This window comes from Protomyctophum bolini (genome assembly GCF_963924005.1).
Source record: "Protomyctophum bolini genome assembly, chromosome: 20".
NCBI lineage: Eukaryota > Metazoa > Chordata > Actinopteri > Myctophiformes > Myctophidae > Protomyctophum > Protomyctophum bolini.
In genome coordinates this window covers 10779527-10794990 of record NC_137881.1, presented here as the reverse complement: position 1 = coordinate 10794990, position 15464 = coordinate 10779527, and the positions used below count along the sequence as shown (strand labels likewise).

Genomic DNA, 15464 nt, shown 5'->3' with positions numbered 1-15464 from the left:
GGTTGGGGAGGGCGATTTGCCTTTTGTATAGAGAGAGGCTGAGGCTTCCAGCCGGGCACACAGGACTGGCACTGAGGACTGTGCCATCTGTTGAGCAGGCCGACTCAGCCATTTTCCTCTCTCACGTGTCCCATATCCTCCACCATGTCCAAGCCCGGGGGCTAGCGCATATTGACACGCACGCACGCACGCACGCACGCACGCACGCACGCACGCACATTAAGGGAACCAACAGAGGCCAGCCACCAGCCAGCCGCCCCCCTGTTGATAACTCAGTAGGTTTTTCATGCAGGACAGGGAACTGAGGGTGAGTCTGGAGCAAACTAAAACAACGCGGAGGTCTTTCTTGTGCACGCCGCAGATGGCGGACGGAGCCCCGGGGCGACTGGGCTGTTTACGCACATGCAGATGATGCACACTGGAGGAAATGGAAGAGCTGCCGAGGCGCGCTGGCAGGCGCTTGGAAGGAAGAAGACAAAAGGTGCAGGTGCAGTAAAACAGTCCAGTCCAGTAATGGCGTGACCTCCCTGTCCAATATTTTAGCTATAGTGTACTATACTGTATGTGTGCAGTTTGTGAATAAATCACACACATTTCTGTATATCACAGAGAACATCCATTTAAAAAAAATAACTAATTTACAGGGTTTGCCCGGCTGACACAAAGTTCCTGCAGACTGGGGTTCGATTCCTCTGTGGTGCCTCTGGCTTGACCAGGCACGCCAATGTTCATTAGTGGGAAGCTGGCACGGGAGGGCATTCTCTGTTGCTGCATTATATAGAAACTCCAGGGCATCTGCGGTTATCAAGGAGCAGAACTGGGATATGAAGCGACTGGCGACTCCATATGTATCAGAGGAGCCAGGGTTGTCTATATCACTGGCACAAATTATAATTTCAGATGGTGGTCCGTAGACAAATACATATTAATTTGGGAGTTCTTGACATGAAGACGTTTGACAACCACTGGTTTAAACAATAATAAAACATTTGAGAACAAGCCCAAATAAGAAACTACACTTTAGAAACAAACGCAACGCTACAAAAAAATGGGAGCAAATGGCAAAATGCTGATCCTAACCCCAGGCTGACGTGTGTGCTGCCCTCCCCTAAATGCCTCTATAGCTATTAGCTGGCCCTCCGTATCGCAGACGCGACGTGACATGTCTCCTCCTCCTAACCTCTAGCTGCAATCCACTCACAGCCCCTCCTCAGTCATTATTGGACCACCACTGTGACAGCCTCGCGGTGAGTTTGTTTAGAGTTTGTGTGTGTGTGTGTGTGTGTGTGTGTGTGTGTGTGTGTGTGTGTTGGGGGGGGGGGGGGGTCAACAGCTGCAACAGCCACAGGGCTGTGGACCACAAGGTGAGGGTTGGGGTGGATGGGTGAGAAGCCACATAGGCGTCAGGATTCAGGGTAGCTGATGGTGGAGTGGGTTTGGTTGGGGAGGTAGGGGACTGCATTTGTCTGGGTCTCGGTTACATCTGAGCTCAAATTCAGCTGTGGAATGTCTGGATACACACATTTGTCATCACGGTAGACGCCTGCCTGGAAGAACCTTTTCTTCTCTTTTTTTGGGTGGGGGGAGCAAGCCGTCTGTTTCTGCGCTCAATTTTCCTCTTTGTTTGCTTAAACCAACTGTTATTATGCAAATGTTGCGTCACTGCATGGAAGACTATCTTTCTGGGGAAGATGGCTCCCTAAACAACCACCTGAACGGCAGCATTTATCGGCCATTAGCGCCGTTTTGGGAAGATCTCGTAATTAAATTGTGTCGATAAATCCAAGAGGCGCACATAAAACCCGGGATGAATGGGGAATACATTTCTCCAGCCGCGTTCCCGCTGGGTAACATATGCAGGGGAAATGGGGAACGTAGGACAAAATAAAACACATTTTGAACAGATTGCAAGGAACATTTCTCAAGCACCAAGTCACAAAGTCCCCGCCTATCAATTTCACTTTGCCGCCGCTCTCTGCTTATATGACCTTGGGTGAATGATCCCTCTATTCAGAGATATTCAGCCGCGCAGAGAGGATTTCTGTTGGTGCAAAGGCAATAAAACTTGAGTTCATCCCAGTGTGACTTGGAGAGTTAATGAATCATGGATCTTAGTGTAAAAAAAAAGAGGGAAGGGGGGGGTGGGTACAGGAGGTGAGGGGGCTGAGCACTCATGGTTGCAGGGATTGAACTCAATGGGGTCTGAAAACTGCTGTAACACATCAATGGGCAGGTGTCTGATGTCAAGTAACTCAATTCCAATGGATTTTCATCATCGGTTTCAAGATTGAAACCTATGTGTATAACTGCGTGTGGTTGTGTGCGTGCGTGCGTGCTTGCGTGCGTGAGATGAAGAAACATACAGTGCGATGTGGGAGATCGCTGCTTATAGATCTGTTATCGCCCCACATGCATTGCACACACACACATGCATGCATGTGCACGCACAAACGCGCACAATTCGATTCCACAGCAGCACAAACTTCCATGTCCTCCAAGCAAGCAGGGCGTTCGTTCAGACTTACTTTCTGCGTCGGCGAGGAGCAGCAGCGTCAGACCCAGGACGATCAGCAGCAGCCCGGGCCTGGCTCTGTGCATGGTGGGACAGCTTGGCACCAGCATGCTTTGGCAGCCTCGGTGGCGCTGGCTCACAGTGCCCTGTGAGTCAGTCTGGTCTGATTTCTCAGATGCAGGGTATTCACAGCCTGAACAGGAGGGAGAGAGGGAGGGAGAGAGAGAGGGGGGGAGAGAGAGAGAGAGAGAGAGAGAGAGAGAGAGAGAGAGAGAGAGAGAGAGAGAGAGAGAGAGAGACATGGTGGTGGTGGTGGAAGGAGGGAGGAAGGGGAGAGAGAGAAAAACATAGAGGGAATGAATGAAACAAAGCTGTTTGGCTCCATGGGCTTTATCTATCTCCGCACATTTCCGATATACCCACACACACACACACACACACGTACGGCTGCAGCTTGACAGCGGAAGCGGAGAGGCTGATGTGCTTGCAGGCTATGTACTGACAGTTCTCTAAACGGAATAGTCAGTTCACACATTGCTGTGCGTGCGTGTGCGACTGTGTGTGTGTGTGTGTGTGTGTGTGTGTGTGTGTGTGTGTGTGTGTGTGTGTGTGAAAGAGGGACCTCACACAGACATAAGAAAGACTCAGACAACACAGGAGTAGGCTACGGTCTGTGTATCGTTGGTCACGTGCACAAACTAAATGTAGCGTAGTTCATTTAAAGACCTCTTCGGGTCAGGGCTGATGAAAGCTTCATGTGCACTGAAACGCATTATATGGTGCCATCTCCACTCGCTTCATAGCATCCTGAAAACCATGCTGAAATAGAACTTTATAAATAATAATAATTACTACTAGAAGAAGAAGAAGAAGTTCTAACAATACGCAAAAAACGACCTAACACTATTACACAAGAAATTTTGTCGTTAAACTGGGCGTAGACAACTACACATTACGCGATGCATTCCATCAGTAACACAAGCTTCAATAACATACGCCTGTGGTTTTGTGTGCCACTATTGCAATACAACTACACAAAAAAGGTATTTTCTTTTTACATTTAGCCTATACTACTATATATCAGTACTTTGTGCACCCTCGTTTCCCTATAGAGCGTCGCAGTCCTGCATTGAGATTCATTTCCTGGGCCACTTGTCGTTCTGAAAGGGACCACTGGTGTGGCCTGACTAATATCGCTGCGTTAGAGATAGTCAGAGATAGTCATATCTCTGTGCGAAACATGCATTTCCAAAGACATTTAATTTAAAAAAAATCGCTCTGGGGATAAACCTGCCCCATATATGCATTCTGGACCCTGATTGGTCCCTCACTACTTTGGAGGGAGTGCAGATTTGTCTGTTTTCCAGGCTAGATGTCTTCACCCTATCTGTATCTTGACTGTGATGCTTGGCTGTGCTGCCTCTGGCGACTGATTTCCCTTGCGAGATCAATAAATGCCTCATCCTATCTTATCTTTGGCATGCCTTGCATGGCTACAAAAGGTTGTGCACTGAGCGATTGGAGCTAGCTTCAGTGGACATCTGGCCTCTTTTATCAAAATAATGTTGGTCAGAAAACACACAACATCTACATGCCAGAGTCGGGTGAGAGTAGCCTATAGTGCCTGTGCTTTTCAGCCGAGCCGGCCTTCACGACGTGGACACAAAAGGATCAATGTGACACAGTGAGTTGGTATTAGCTGCTGACCAACTCAATCCGTTGTCATCCATTTGCTTAAGCCGGAGCCTGATCTGTAGTGATGGATGCTCCGTGCAAGTCTTCTTCAGCTCACAACACAGCTGGCAGCTAATCCAGTGTGTGAGCACTGATGACATATGGTTTGTTAGCAGGCTAGCTGGCCTGATACTTCATCTCGGCAAGGCTCTGTTGTCTTTTGCACTTAACTTGAGTAGCCGTCGGGGCTTCGTGCAGTGTGACACGGACACGGCGTCACTGACCTCTCTGGATTTGTCATTTAGCCTAAAAGCCAGTCCTACGCTTGAACTACTCACAGCTGGTTGCTAATCTGGCGTATGAGGCTTGATGACATAATGTTATAGTTAGCTTGCAAGCTACTCTTCTTAACGTATCTTGATAGGATGCGGTTTGTAATAACACAGCTGACTGGTGAACTTGACCTTTAGTAGCCTACTCTTTGTGCCAATCTGATTCTTGAAATCTGTCATTTAAACACTAACCCCACAAGCTGCTAGACTGGAATCCAATAATATTAATATTAAATATACTTAATTTGTAACAAATTGACCCCCCCTCTCTTTCAAAGAACAAATAAAATAGCAAGTATAGGCCCAATCAGAGGCAGGCAATTACAACGTATAGCTCATTTCCCTGTTACCAATCATTCTTACGAATTTGCCCTCCCTCTTTTTTTTCCGTGGGCTGAAAATGGCAGAAAAGACGAGGAGATAGCACACCTGTCACACTCGATTTGTGTCACGGGGAGATAGACAGGACTACCTGTCTCCAATCGCTGCAGGCCTTGCAGAAAGCATGAGCGGGGGACGCGTGGCGAAGGGAATCAATTTGAGGCAATCTCAACCGACGCATCCACCACACACACACACACACACACATGCATTGGCTGCCTTACACACAAAAATAACCCTGAGCATACACACAAACTCACACATGTACCAGTTTGAGCGCATTAGGCAGAATTTGTGTAGTGCAGTGTTTGTACAGTACTGTGCATTTGATCAGAATAATCTGGACAGTGAAATGGAATATGAGGCATAAGGCCAGCAATTGATTCTGTATACAGGTGGGGCCCAGCATCTTTCTCAGATAATTTCATGAATCTGCAACCCTCCCTGCCAAAATCCATGTCACAGCCTCTGAGTTAATTAATGGAGTGTACATTTCCATAATGACATGACATTAGCAGGCACGTAAGAAACGGTACTCAGCAGCCCTCCCCTTCGCTATACACTAGCACACGCATGCGCACACACACACGTGCTTGCGCGTGTGCTCAGTCACGCACGCACGCACGCACGCGCACACCCACGCTGATACAGGCAAACAAAACCATCTGCATGTTGTGTAAGCACCAGTGAGGGGACTCAGAGTTTGTGCCACGCATGTAAACACGAGTGGAGGCTAAATGTGAGCGCAGCAAGCTGACAAATATTCTTCATATTAATAACCCTAACCCCTAAAAGTAGATCAGCACATTGCCATCGATGTGGAGCATATCAGTCCGTCTGTTTATGACGAGAGGTAGTACTGGAAATGTCCTTTCCTTATGCAGAGGGTGGCAATCTTCCATGGCAGACGATAGGAGTCTGCCAGAAGCATGTGATGTGTGGTATTCTTGTCGTCATAAGCAGGCAGGCTCAAAATGGTCAGCACTCACAGTCAGGTTAATTTAGAAGAACGTATATATATATATATATATACTGTATATCTCACATGTCACACACATGGTCTGTGAACACAAATTGTCTGTACCTCTCTTTCTAAATGAATGATTGCATTAGGGTGACTATATACCCAACACTGGCATCAATGAGCTTGCTAGTACATGAGACACTGCCTATAGCTACTCGTTGGCTTTGTTTGTCTGTTTAATTTCACACATGTTGTGGCACCAATGCCTCCCGCTGAACATTTATTACGATAGAAAGAGAAAAACAATCTTGTCTCTCTTCCCAATCCACCAGTGGTATTATTGCATTCCCATTCAGTGGCGCTTCATTCACAGGGCTTTGCTGCTGATAGCAATCATGCATTATTAAACAAAGCCTGACAACATGCACAATGTTAATTAGAAAAAGAGGGGGAGCAGTGTGGCAAGAAAAAAAGAAGAAAAGAAAGGAGGGGGAGCTCTTTCTCTCTGTTCCGCCTGATCCTTATCATAACTGTGAAAAGAGAGGGAAGGGGAGGTTAATATGCTGCAAAATGGCTGGTCTGTCCTCTGTTTTCATACAAGTATATGCTCCATGTGTGCTTTGGTAATGTGCTGTGTATCCAGAGACCATTTTGAGCACGGATGACTCACGGCTAAAAAACAAAAGGATGCTGCCTCTTTTTAGCGGCTTTTCAGATCATATTGCAGTGAAGTTATGTTTTGTCACGGGAATAAAGAGTAAATCTGCAGCTAGTCCCCCCCTCACCTCAAAATCATCAGCCTGCTCTTATTTCATGCCATATGGTTTTACAGTAGCCAATCATGTCTACATCCCACATACTCTGGCAGACCACTTACAAAACCAATGGGAAACAAATGCTGACACAAGAATGCGATTGATGCTGCCAACCCTAACAAATTCAACATGGGATGGAGCAGAGCCTTTTGGACCTCATTCAGCTCATCCTTCGTGCAAAGCTGACTCATTTCAATGTGACCAGTTCCTTTAGCTTTAATGTAGTTTTATTGTCCGTCTCATGCACAATTCCACATCCAACAAACTGAAACAAATTAAAATAAAATAATAGACTTAAAAGGAAATGGTTGGCCTGGTTGTATTATCCCCTAATGCCAAACTATACCCACAAAAAAACAAGCAAATCTATTTATAACGGTTCTCTTCTGACAACATAACAAAGGGACAAAGCTTTGTCGCACATAGCCAACGTATCAATTTGGATAGGACTTTTGACAAGGATCGTGTGATAGTGTTGCACCGCGTTATTTATCACCGCTATCTTGTATCACACCCGACCGGGCTCCACAAATAAGATTTGTTGTCTTCTCTCCTTTTTCTTTTACGATGCACCACACTCTATTTCCCTGTAGGCCAGAAGAGATAAATAATGCAGTCATTACACCTACCACAAAAATAAAACCCTAATGTGATCAAAGTGCAGGTTTTACAGAAGTGAGAAGAATACGAGGTACACCGCAGCACTGAAACGATCTTTGCCATATCTCTTTTTCCTCTTTTTTTCCAGATCCCGAGAGAGAGAGAGAGAGAGAGAGAGAGAGAGAGAGAGACGGATCAAGATGAAGAGTCAAGCGCCCGAGGGCTCAGTACCACTTAAAAAAGCTCTGTAGCATCGCAGCCATGCCCACCCCCAGATATCATCCGCAAGGTCAAAGGGCAGTTCTAAAGAGGGCCCGGTACACCCATCCCTCTTTGTGCATTTCACCTCCTGTCTACAAGCGCTGAGAAACTGCATTAATAGAGCAAAATGAACTGCTGTCCGATTAAGGCATTCGTGCCGAACTTGGAGGTTGCTTCCAGGGTTATTTAAACATGTCATGTGATTCGAGTTAAGTTATGACATATCTCCTCGCTGGGAAGTGGGAATACCGCGCAGCCAACCTCCCCTCCCCCTTCTACCCCTGCTGTGGATTAAGTCGAGGTGTGTCTTGCACACTGCACGGTTCCACACCAGTGCCCACTTTGCTCAAATCCGTTTTCCTTTGATTTCTACTGCACATATATAGTACCTTCTCTGTGTAGCTGGTCATCATAGCAATGTCAAACCTTCTGCATATAGGAGCACACAAAACAATGCCATAGTTCAAGGTAATGCTAACGATACTGCTTCCCTGCTTTCCCCCACAATTTCAACTACAGTCATTTTAGGGAAAGCTTGTATAGAGTTGAGTCCATGTAAGTGGATAAAATGGTATTTTCGTTCTCTCTTTTTTCTCTTCCCCAAACCTCTGGCTTTAATACCCCATCTTCTGTTCCCGTTCTCTCCTCCTTTTATTGCTCTCTGTCCAACCAAGTCATGCTCTTTCAGTCTCTCTCCAACCTTCGTCTCCATTCGACTTCATAGCATCTAGGAGACAAGGCAGGCGCTTCTGGTTTAATCACTCAGTTTCCCCCCCTCTTCGATGCGTCGTCTTTCTTCCTTTCTCCCCCCCCCGTCCCGCCCTGTCCCGTCCCGTCTCATCCACTCCATCTATCCCCCCGCCCCCCCCAATCCCCGCCAGCGCCAGCTACCTCTTCTCCCCGGGACGGCGGTGATTTAAGACTTGTGACGGGACTGTTTCTCACGCATCGCTCTCGATCAGCCAGCATGTGTAATAACATCCCTCAAGCTAAGCTAAGCTATGCCCTCAAGTGCAGCCTCCACATGAAAGACCCTGACAACCGCAGCTCAGATGGGTTTATTTGCTCTACTTATTTACTCTCCCCCCTCTCTCCTTCCCTCTCACTCTCTTCCCCAGACCTCACTCCAACAAGCCTCCCACGGTCATAAACCATCCCTTCGGATGCTCATCCCAGCCCAAGCTAACGCCTCTGTGGGCCGCCGCAAACTGTTGACGGGGGGGGGGGGGGGGGAAGGAATTGTTGATAATGCTGCCGCTAATGTCTTGTCTTGTCTTTCCCTGTGTCCTCTTGTGGATGAAACCCCCGTCATGGAACACACAGCGAGAAGCTAATTGGGTCTGGTGACATTTCTCTGTCTCGTAATTGGTTTAGAAGCACCTGCTGCGGCCGTGGAACAAGGAAGAGACTGCGATAGTGATCAAAATGTTGTGTTATTGCTGGGGACACTGAAATGTCAACGCCACTCTACTTTGACAGGCCAGAAAAAAAACATGGTTCTTTCTAGACCTGCGATTTGAAAGGTCAGACAATAAATATCGACATGTTATTACTCATTTAAATAAAAACAATGACCAATGATTGAAACCAGGTAGAGCCCGTTTGGATGGATACCTTTCAGTTTCAACCAAATTCAAAGCGCACACCTGGACGAATCTGAACAAATCCATTCACACACACACACACACACAAAGGTTTCTCTCTTCAGCATGAGAAAACCTGAGGCCATGGGTCTCCCCGTTTAGAATGAGTTGCCTCAGTCGGGTGCGCCGTGGAGCAAACTATAGTGTCCCCATGTGAATTCAGCCCACACAGCCTGACCTATAGTGTACACGCTGCATACCGTTTGGTCAATACCATGACCGTGTAACACCAGCTCACAAAACGTCCTCCTTTAGCTGCTCCATGTGTGCTCAAAGGTCTCCCCTTGACTTTCGGTCTACCCTTCCCATCGTCCATACCATGTCTCTACCCACCCCCCCCCCCCCTCTCTCCCCATACCTAGTACAGTACCTACCCTTCCCACCGTCCATACCATGTCTGGTATGGACGCGCCGCGCCGCGCTGTGAGCTTGTACATCGGCTATTTTCAGCAAGTGTAAAATCAGTCATTCATCAGTCATCGAGGCCCGCCAAAATACATTTCAGTCAACTAAATGACTAGATTTAGTCGACTAAAATCTTATATAACACTAAGACATTCCAGGTGACTAAAACTAAATGTAAAAACTATTCAAGAGACCAAAAACACCACCCATACTCCCTCTCTCTCTCTCTCTTTTTACTCCCTTGGCTCATTCTCCCAGCAGCTGTTGGTTGGCCTCAGATGGATGGTCCCCACAGAACGGGACCCTGACCTGCAGACTGACTGATGATCCCTGTGAGACCCCCCACCCCACATACTGTACACACCATGCAGGGGGATGCAGCGCACGCACACACACACACACACACACACACACACACACACACAAGGTTACTTAGCTATCAGGTAAACTTCAGGGACACTGGGGAGTTGTGGCAGGGTGCAGAAAAACACAGGCGCGTGCGCACACACGCACACTTGGATTCCCCACTTTGACCCCGGTGACATTGGTAAACACAGGTCTTATTGAATCCTAATGGACAGCCCTAATGCCTTTCTAATGGACACCAGATACACAGCAAGGCCAAGTGCAACTAGCCTCTGGGTAAACTGACCGCCATACTGGTCATACACACTCCGCGTGACCTTCATTTGTTTCCCCTTCTTTTCTTCTTCTCCCGATAAAAAGCGGAAGGCGGTTGACCCGGTGTGCTGGCATTTAGCCAGTGCACGAGCCGCGACTTGTTCTCATGCAAACCTGGGGTTGAGTGTCTATTGTGTTTGGGCGGGGCGAGGGAGTTTGACAGTATGTGGGCGGTGGACAGGAAGAAAATAAAAAAGAGAGAGAAGAAAAGGGAAATAGAAAAGCGTTAGACTCAGCAGTGGCAGCCAACTTGGAATGGCTTGGGATTAAATTTACGCCGCATGAGCAGGGGAGGGCTAAATCATGTTACATATTATGAAGCAGGGAAATAATAAGGGGGGGGGTGGGTGGGGGGGGTGGAATGGTGGGTGGGTTGGCGAAGGGAAAGAGGTGGCTGGGGATGACTGAAATAGAAAGGATAAGGAGAGTGATGAAGTGGAGAGAGGCAATATAGAGAGGGAAGAAGGTCTGGAATAAAGGCTGAGGCAGGGGGATGGATGGATGGATGGATACGGCGAGAGATGAGGGGGAAGAAAAGAGGAATGAGTGAGGGAATGCACTGAACGATGCCGTTTCTCATGCTCTGCCTGCGTTTGTAACCGTACGTGTGTGAGAGAGAGAGAGAGAGAGAGAGAGAGAGAATAAGAGGATGATGGCCCGAGGGATGTGCTCACAAACTGAAGGTGTTGTTTCCTGAAGGGGAAACAAAACGACCGATGGAGAAAGAAAGAAGGAAGGGTGGATTGGAAAACATGGGCCGGAGTGTCCAGATCCGCTCTGGTCCCACGCATACACACGTCGATCAATTGCTCATGCTCGCAAAAATAATATGTACACTCTTGCATTGACCCATACGCGCACGCACGTGCACACACCAACATATAGGCACGGTTTGTGGGAGGATGAATAATCTCACTTCCGATGATTCGGAGCGTGCGAGAGAGATAGCATACGAAAAAGAAGAAGAAAGACGAGGGAATAAGAGCAGGACGTGGGCAGGAGTGGGGGTGAGAGAGAGAGAGAGAGAGAGAGAGAAAACAAGGAGTGAGACAGTCAGACAGAGTCCAGTCTGAGCTCATTTGGAAAGCGCCTAGCGTTCAGACCGTGAGCGCTAACCCGAATAGACAACACAGCATGCTAGCTGCCACTTGCAGACACATGGCATACGTCAACGGAACAGAGCTGCCATTGAAAGCCGCCACTGAAAAATACAACACTTACACAGCGCAGGCCTTCATAAAACCAGACCCTCTAATAATGCATTATGGCAAAATTGGCCCTCGTCCTCTTCCAAACAAGTGCTTGGTTTGTGACGGCATATCGCTGAGCCATTTGGTATGGAAATGTTGCTACTTAGTCTGACGTGGAGTGTGTAGAAGGGATGCTTAGGGGCGTTGCGTGCTACAGTGGTACACTGAACGGGACAATAATTAAAAACGCCAAGTGTTTTCCCATTAGCTAAATGCAAATTTTGCCTGAACTAAAACACTGACGCTACATAACAGTTGCTGTAGCATGCTGTGGCAATTAACCCAACACAATGTGCGCTATCGTCGTGTACCTGAGGCAGTGTGGCGAATGTTTACGCCTCCCACGAGTAGGCACGCACGCACACACACACGCACGCACACACCAGGGTGTTATCATCGATCTGTACTGATTTCTTAAGTGCTGCTCGCCCCCCTCTGCTTCATAGGCACTTGATCTCCAGATATCTGATGATGCACAGAATCAACATGGTGAAAATGTCACTTTGTTGCACAAGGATCTATCAACACCTTCACACAACCTATGAGATGAGTGATTTGTCAGGCTCATATAATCTACAGTGTAGCGTTAGTTAAGAGACAGATCATGACAGTCAAGCCACACTATATAGCCCCCATGCAGTCTGAAAACCCACCTCTTCAGACTCCATCTTAGCCCATAGCACTTGCCGCGGTACAGTACTTGCCCTAGCCTCGACCTCCTAGGCGTATGCAAATGCTCAACTTATGTAACTTAAACAGCACTTTATGTAGACATAACACTCTAGACTATAGGGTATACACGTTCATTAGATATTCCACTGTTAGGTTCTTAAGCTTACGTATGATTCACGATGACTATTGTTTTTATGTATTTGATGCATTACCATGTTTTTTTGTTCATGCTTACTGTAAATCGCTCTGGATTAAGAGCATCTGCTAAATGCCTAAATTGTAAATTGCATGAGGTTAGCTGATTTGCAGTGTTGCCAGATTTTGCAAGAGAGATAAGCATAAGAAGGAACTAGTATAGGCCACATGAGCACTAAACCTATATACATCGGCTATTTGAAAATAGGTCCTTGGATAATATCATTATAATATCAATATTCATTTTGGCATCCTTCCAAATATTTTAGAACCACTGGTTTAAACATAATTTAGGAAGCAAGCCCAACATACAGTAAGCAACTATACTATATAACCATAACTATAGCCCCAAAAACACAACCAGCAACTACCAACATTTATTTACAAGCGACTTTACAGAAAAACAAGCCCAAAGTGGCTTGTACTAAGCAGACCTGGCAACACTGCCGATTTGTGCCAAGCACCCCTCCGCTGACACCCAGTGTTCATTCATCACTGGCCTTTCATGTTATGAAGCGACCTTTAAAAACAGCTTCATCTTGCCTGTCCCAGTCAGCACATCTGCATGCCCACCCACTAGCTTTTTCATTAAACCCACCTCCACCCGGCTCCTCCTTTTATGCTTGTCTGATTTTATCAACGTAATTTTATGATGTCAGTTTTCACTGCCTGCTCGCTGCTCTCTCCGTCTTTGGCATGCCATGCAGAGTGTGTGCATGGATGGACAGGGAGATCGAGCCATGACGCTAAACATAAATGTACTAATCAAAAGCAAATAGCAATACTGCTTTTTTTATATGATTTAAATATATATTATGATTATTATGATTATTATTATTAACCTTATTATTATTATTCTTATATGGAATAAACATACAGAAAACTGTCAGAATGGGACTTCGTGAGCACATTGATTTCAGGTTTCTTTTTTATATTCTGGGGGAGATGTTTTTGCCATGACTCAGATTTAATAAGAAATCCTAAATCAACAACCGAGAGAAGACAGAAGACGAAATTTGAAAACAGTAGATTATCAAAGCTTTCTGTATGTAAATACATCACTGCCGACAGAGAGGGCAACAGTACACAAAATATTATCACAGATATGAGATGTTTTTGCTGAACACGCAGACAGAGGTGAAATTGTGTTGTTCCTCGTCCTGGATCTAAATCCCAGTAAGACGGTCAAAGGACAGCGCTAGGTACAGATGAGCAGAACTACTCCACAAAGCTCTTTCAATATTTCGGCAGTTGAGAAGGTTTTAGCAGAAGTTCAGCATGCACTTTGAAGTCGGTTTTGTTGTTTAATAGGGCTGAGAAAGCTAAACATTTGTGCAGCTTTTGGACGTCACTTTGGCAGAGCCTGAGCTATAGTTCTGGTGAAGGAGTAGCGGAGGCAGCAAGTGCAACTCAGTCAAGGGAAAGCAATGGTTCAGCCCACGGCAAGAGCCACAATTCCCTCTTTGTCACTTCACCAAGACAAATACTCGCCTTTTGCAACATTAGCAACAAAACAAGCACAGTGCCCTGTCTAAGATGGTATATAGCGGCAATCGAACAAGACATTTTATTATGTTGCCGAACGGATGACTGAATATGTCCTTTTGTTCTACACCCGTCTGGAGATTGAAATTCAAATCCAATGCCGCCTTCAAACCCAAGCACACGCCAGTAGCACAAATCAAAGTAAGAGAAAATGCACATTATGACATTTTAAAGTAATTGTGTTCTGTCTCTCTCCCTTATTTCACATGCAATTTTCACAAAGTCATTGAATATTAACGCGCATATATAAACAGATCGGATGAACAGGCTTTCCAACCATCTTAAACAAAACACCGACACAATTCCCCTCTATACGAGTTCCAATCAGACCACCTACACGATTCCCCTCCCTGACGTCCAATCACAAACATGATTAAGACCCTGCCAACAGGCCTCAGTGGGATCCTGTGCTGACTGACTGACTGCCTGGCCTTCCTTTATCGTTAACAGGACTGCATGGATGACACCTCAAGGGCTTCTAATGGCTCCTAGCCATCCTGAAGCTCCCCAGCCCCGTCCAAACCAACCTGCATCCTGCAGCCTGTCGAAGTATCATCTAAATGAGATCGGGCCCAGGAGCTGTGGGGATTAGGCACCGCATAATCACACATTTATAAAGATCCTAATTGAGTGATTCATTAAAAGACTGGCACTGAGATTCTGCCAAGGAGGGTACTACAGGGAAAGTGATGTGCGTGCGTGCGTGCGTGCGTGTGTGTGTGTGTGTGTACGTGCGTGCGTGCATGCATGCTTGCGACGGTGCGTGAGTGCGTGCGTACCTGCAGGCATAATGAACATTATGTGCATAGCCCGTGCACATGAATTTTGGACTAGCAGCAAACAATAACCTTGAATGGCAGGGGCTTGCCTTGATTACACGAAGGTCTATTTGTAGAGACAAACAGTCCTTGGGTGTTTATTTACATCACTGTTTAGCAGATCCTCGTTATCTCCACAAAGTAGCACTTGTTAACCTTTAGACATGGTGGATTGAAAGTCAGGAGCAAACATTGTGACTACAGCAGACTATACAGACAGACGACTCCATAAGCATACAAACTAACACGTTACATTATTAAGAGCAGAAGGTACAATTTAAGACTGCTGTCCTTTTTCTGGACTGCAAATATTAGTCATTTTCTTCTACTTTTTATTTATATATTCATATATTATATATATTTACATAGATTTTGACATACAAGATTGTGTATAACTTTGATATATTCACTCGATTTGTATTGGCATAGACATAGAGGATATAATATATCCTCTATGTCTATGCCAACACAAAGCATATTATGCTTTGTTGCTGTCAAGCATAGACACAAGACAAATTAATTACTTTTTCCCTCTCTGTATTCAAAAACTTCAATGAGCACTTTGTTGCATTGCCTCTCAGCGTCCTGCTGTTGTTTTTGGTTATAAAAGCCATTGTTACTGGCAGTAACTTACTGCCACTGTATAGCTCAGCATTCACCCCCATAAATTAGTTTGGAAAGATGCACTTGTGCAATGTAAATTCTATTTCGAGTGT

At 46.1% G+C, this 15464-nt stretch overlaps 1 protein-coding gene across 21 annotated transcripts in view; it reads right to left on the bottom strand.

Moving 5' to 3' along the window:
- LOC308335689 (receptor-type tyrosine-protein phosphatase delta) overlaps nt 1–15464 on the bottom strand; it is a 313079-nt gene that overhangs the window by 137309 nt on the left and 160306 nt on the right. For all 21 annotated transcript variants that reach the window (XM_080792822.1, XM_080792824.1, XM_080792838.1 and 18 more), the window contains one exon: nt 2526–2705. In XM_080792822.1, coding sequence (XP_080648948.1) covers nt 2526–2622 — 97 coding nt within the window. In that variant the 5' untranslated portion in view covers nt 2623–2705. The remainder of the gene's footprint in view (nt 1–2525; nt 2706–15464) is intronic.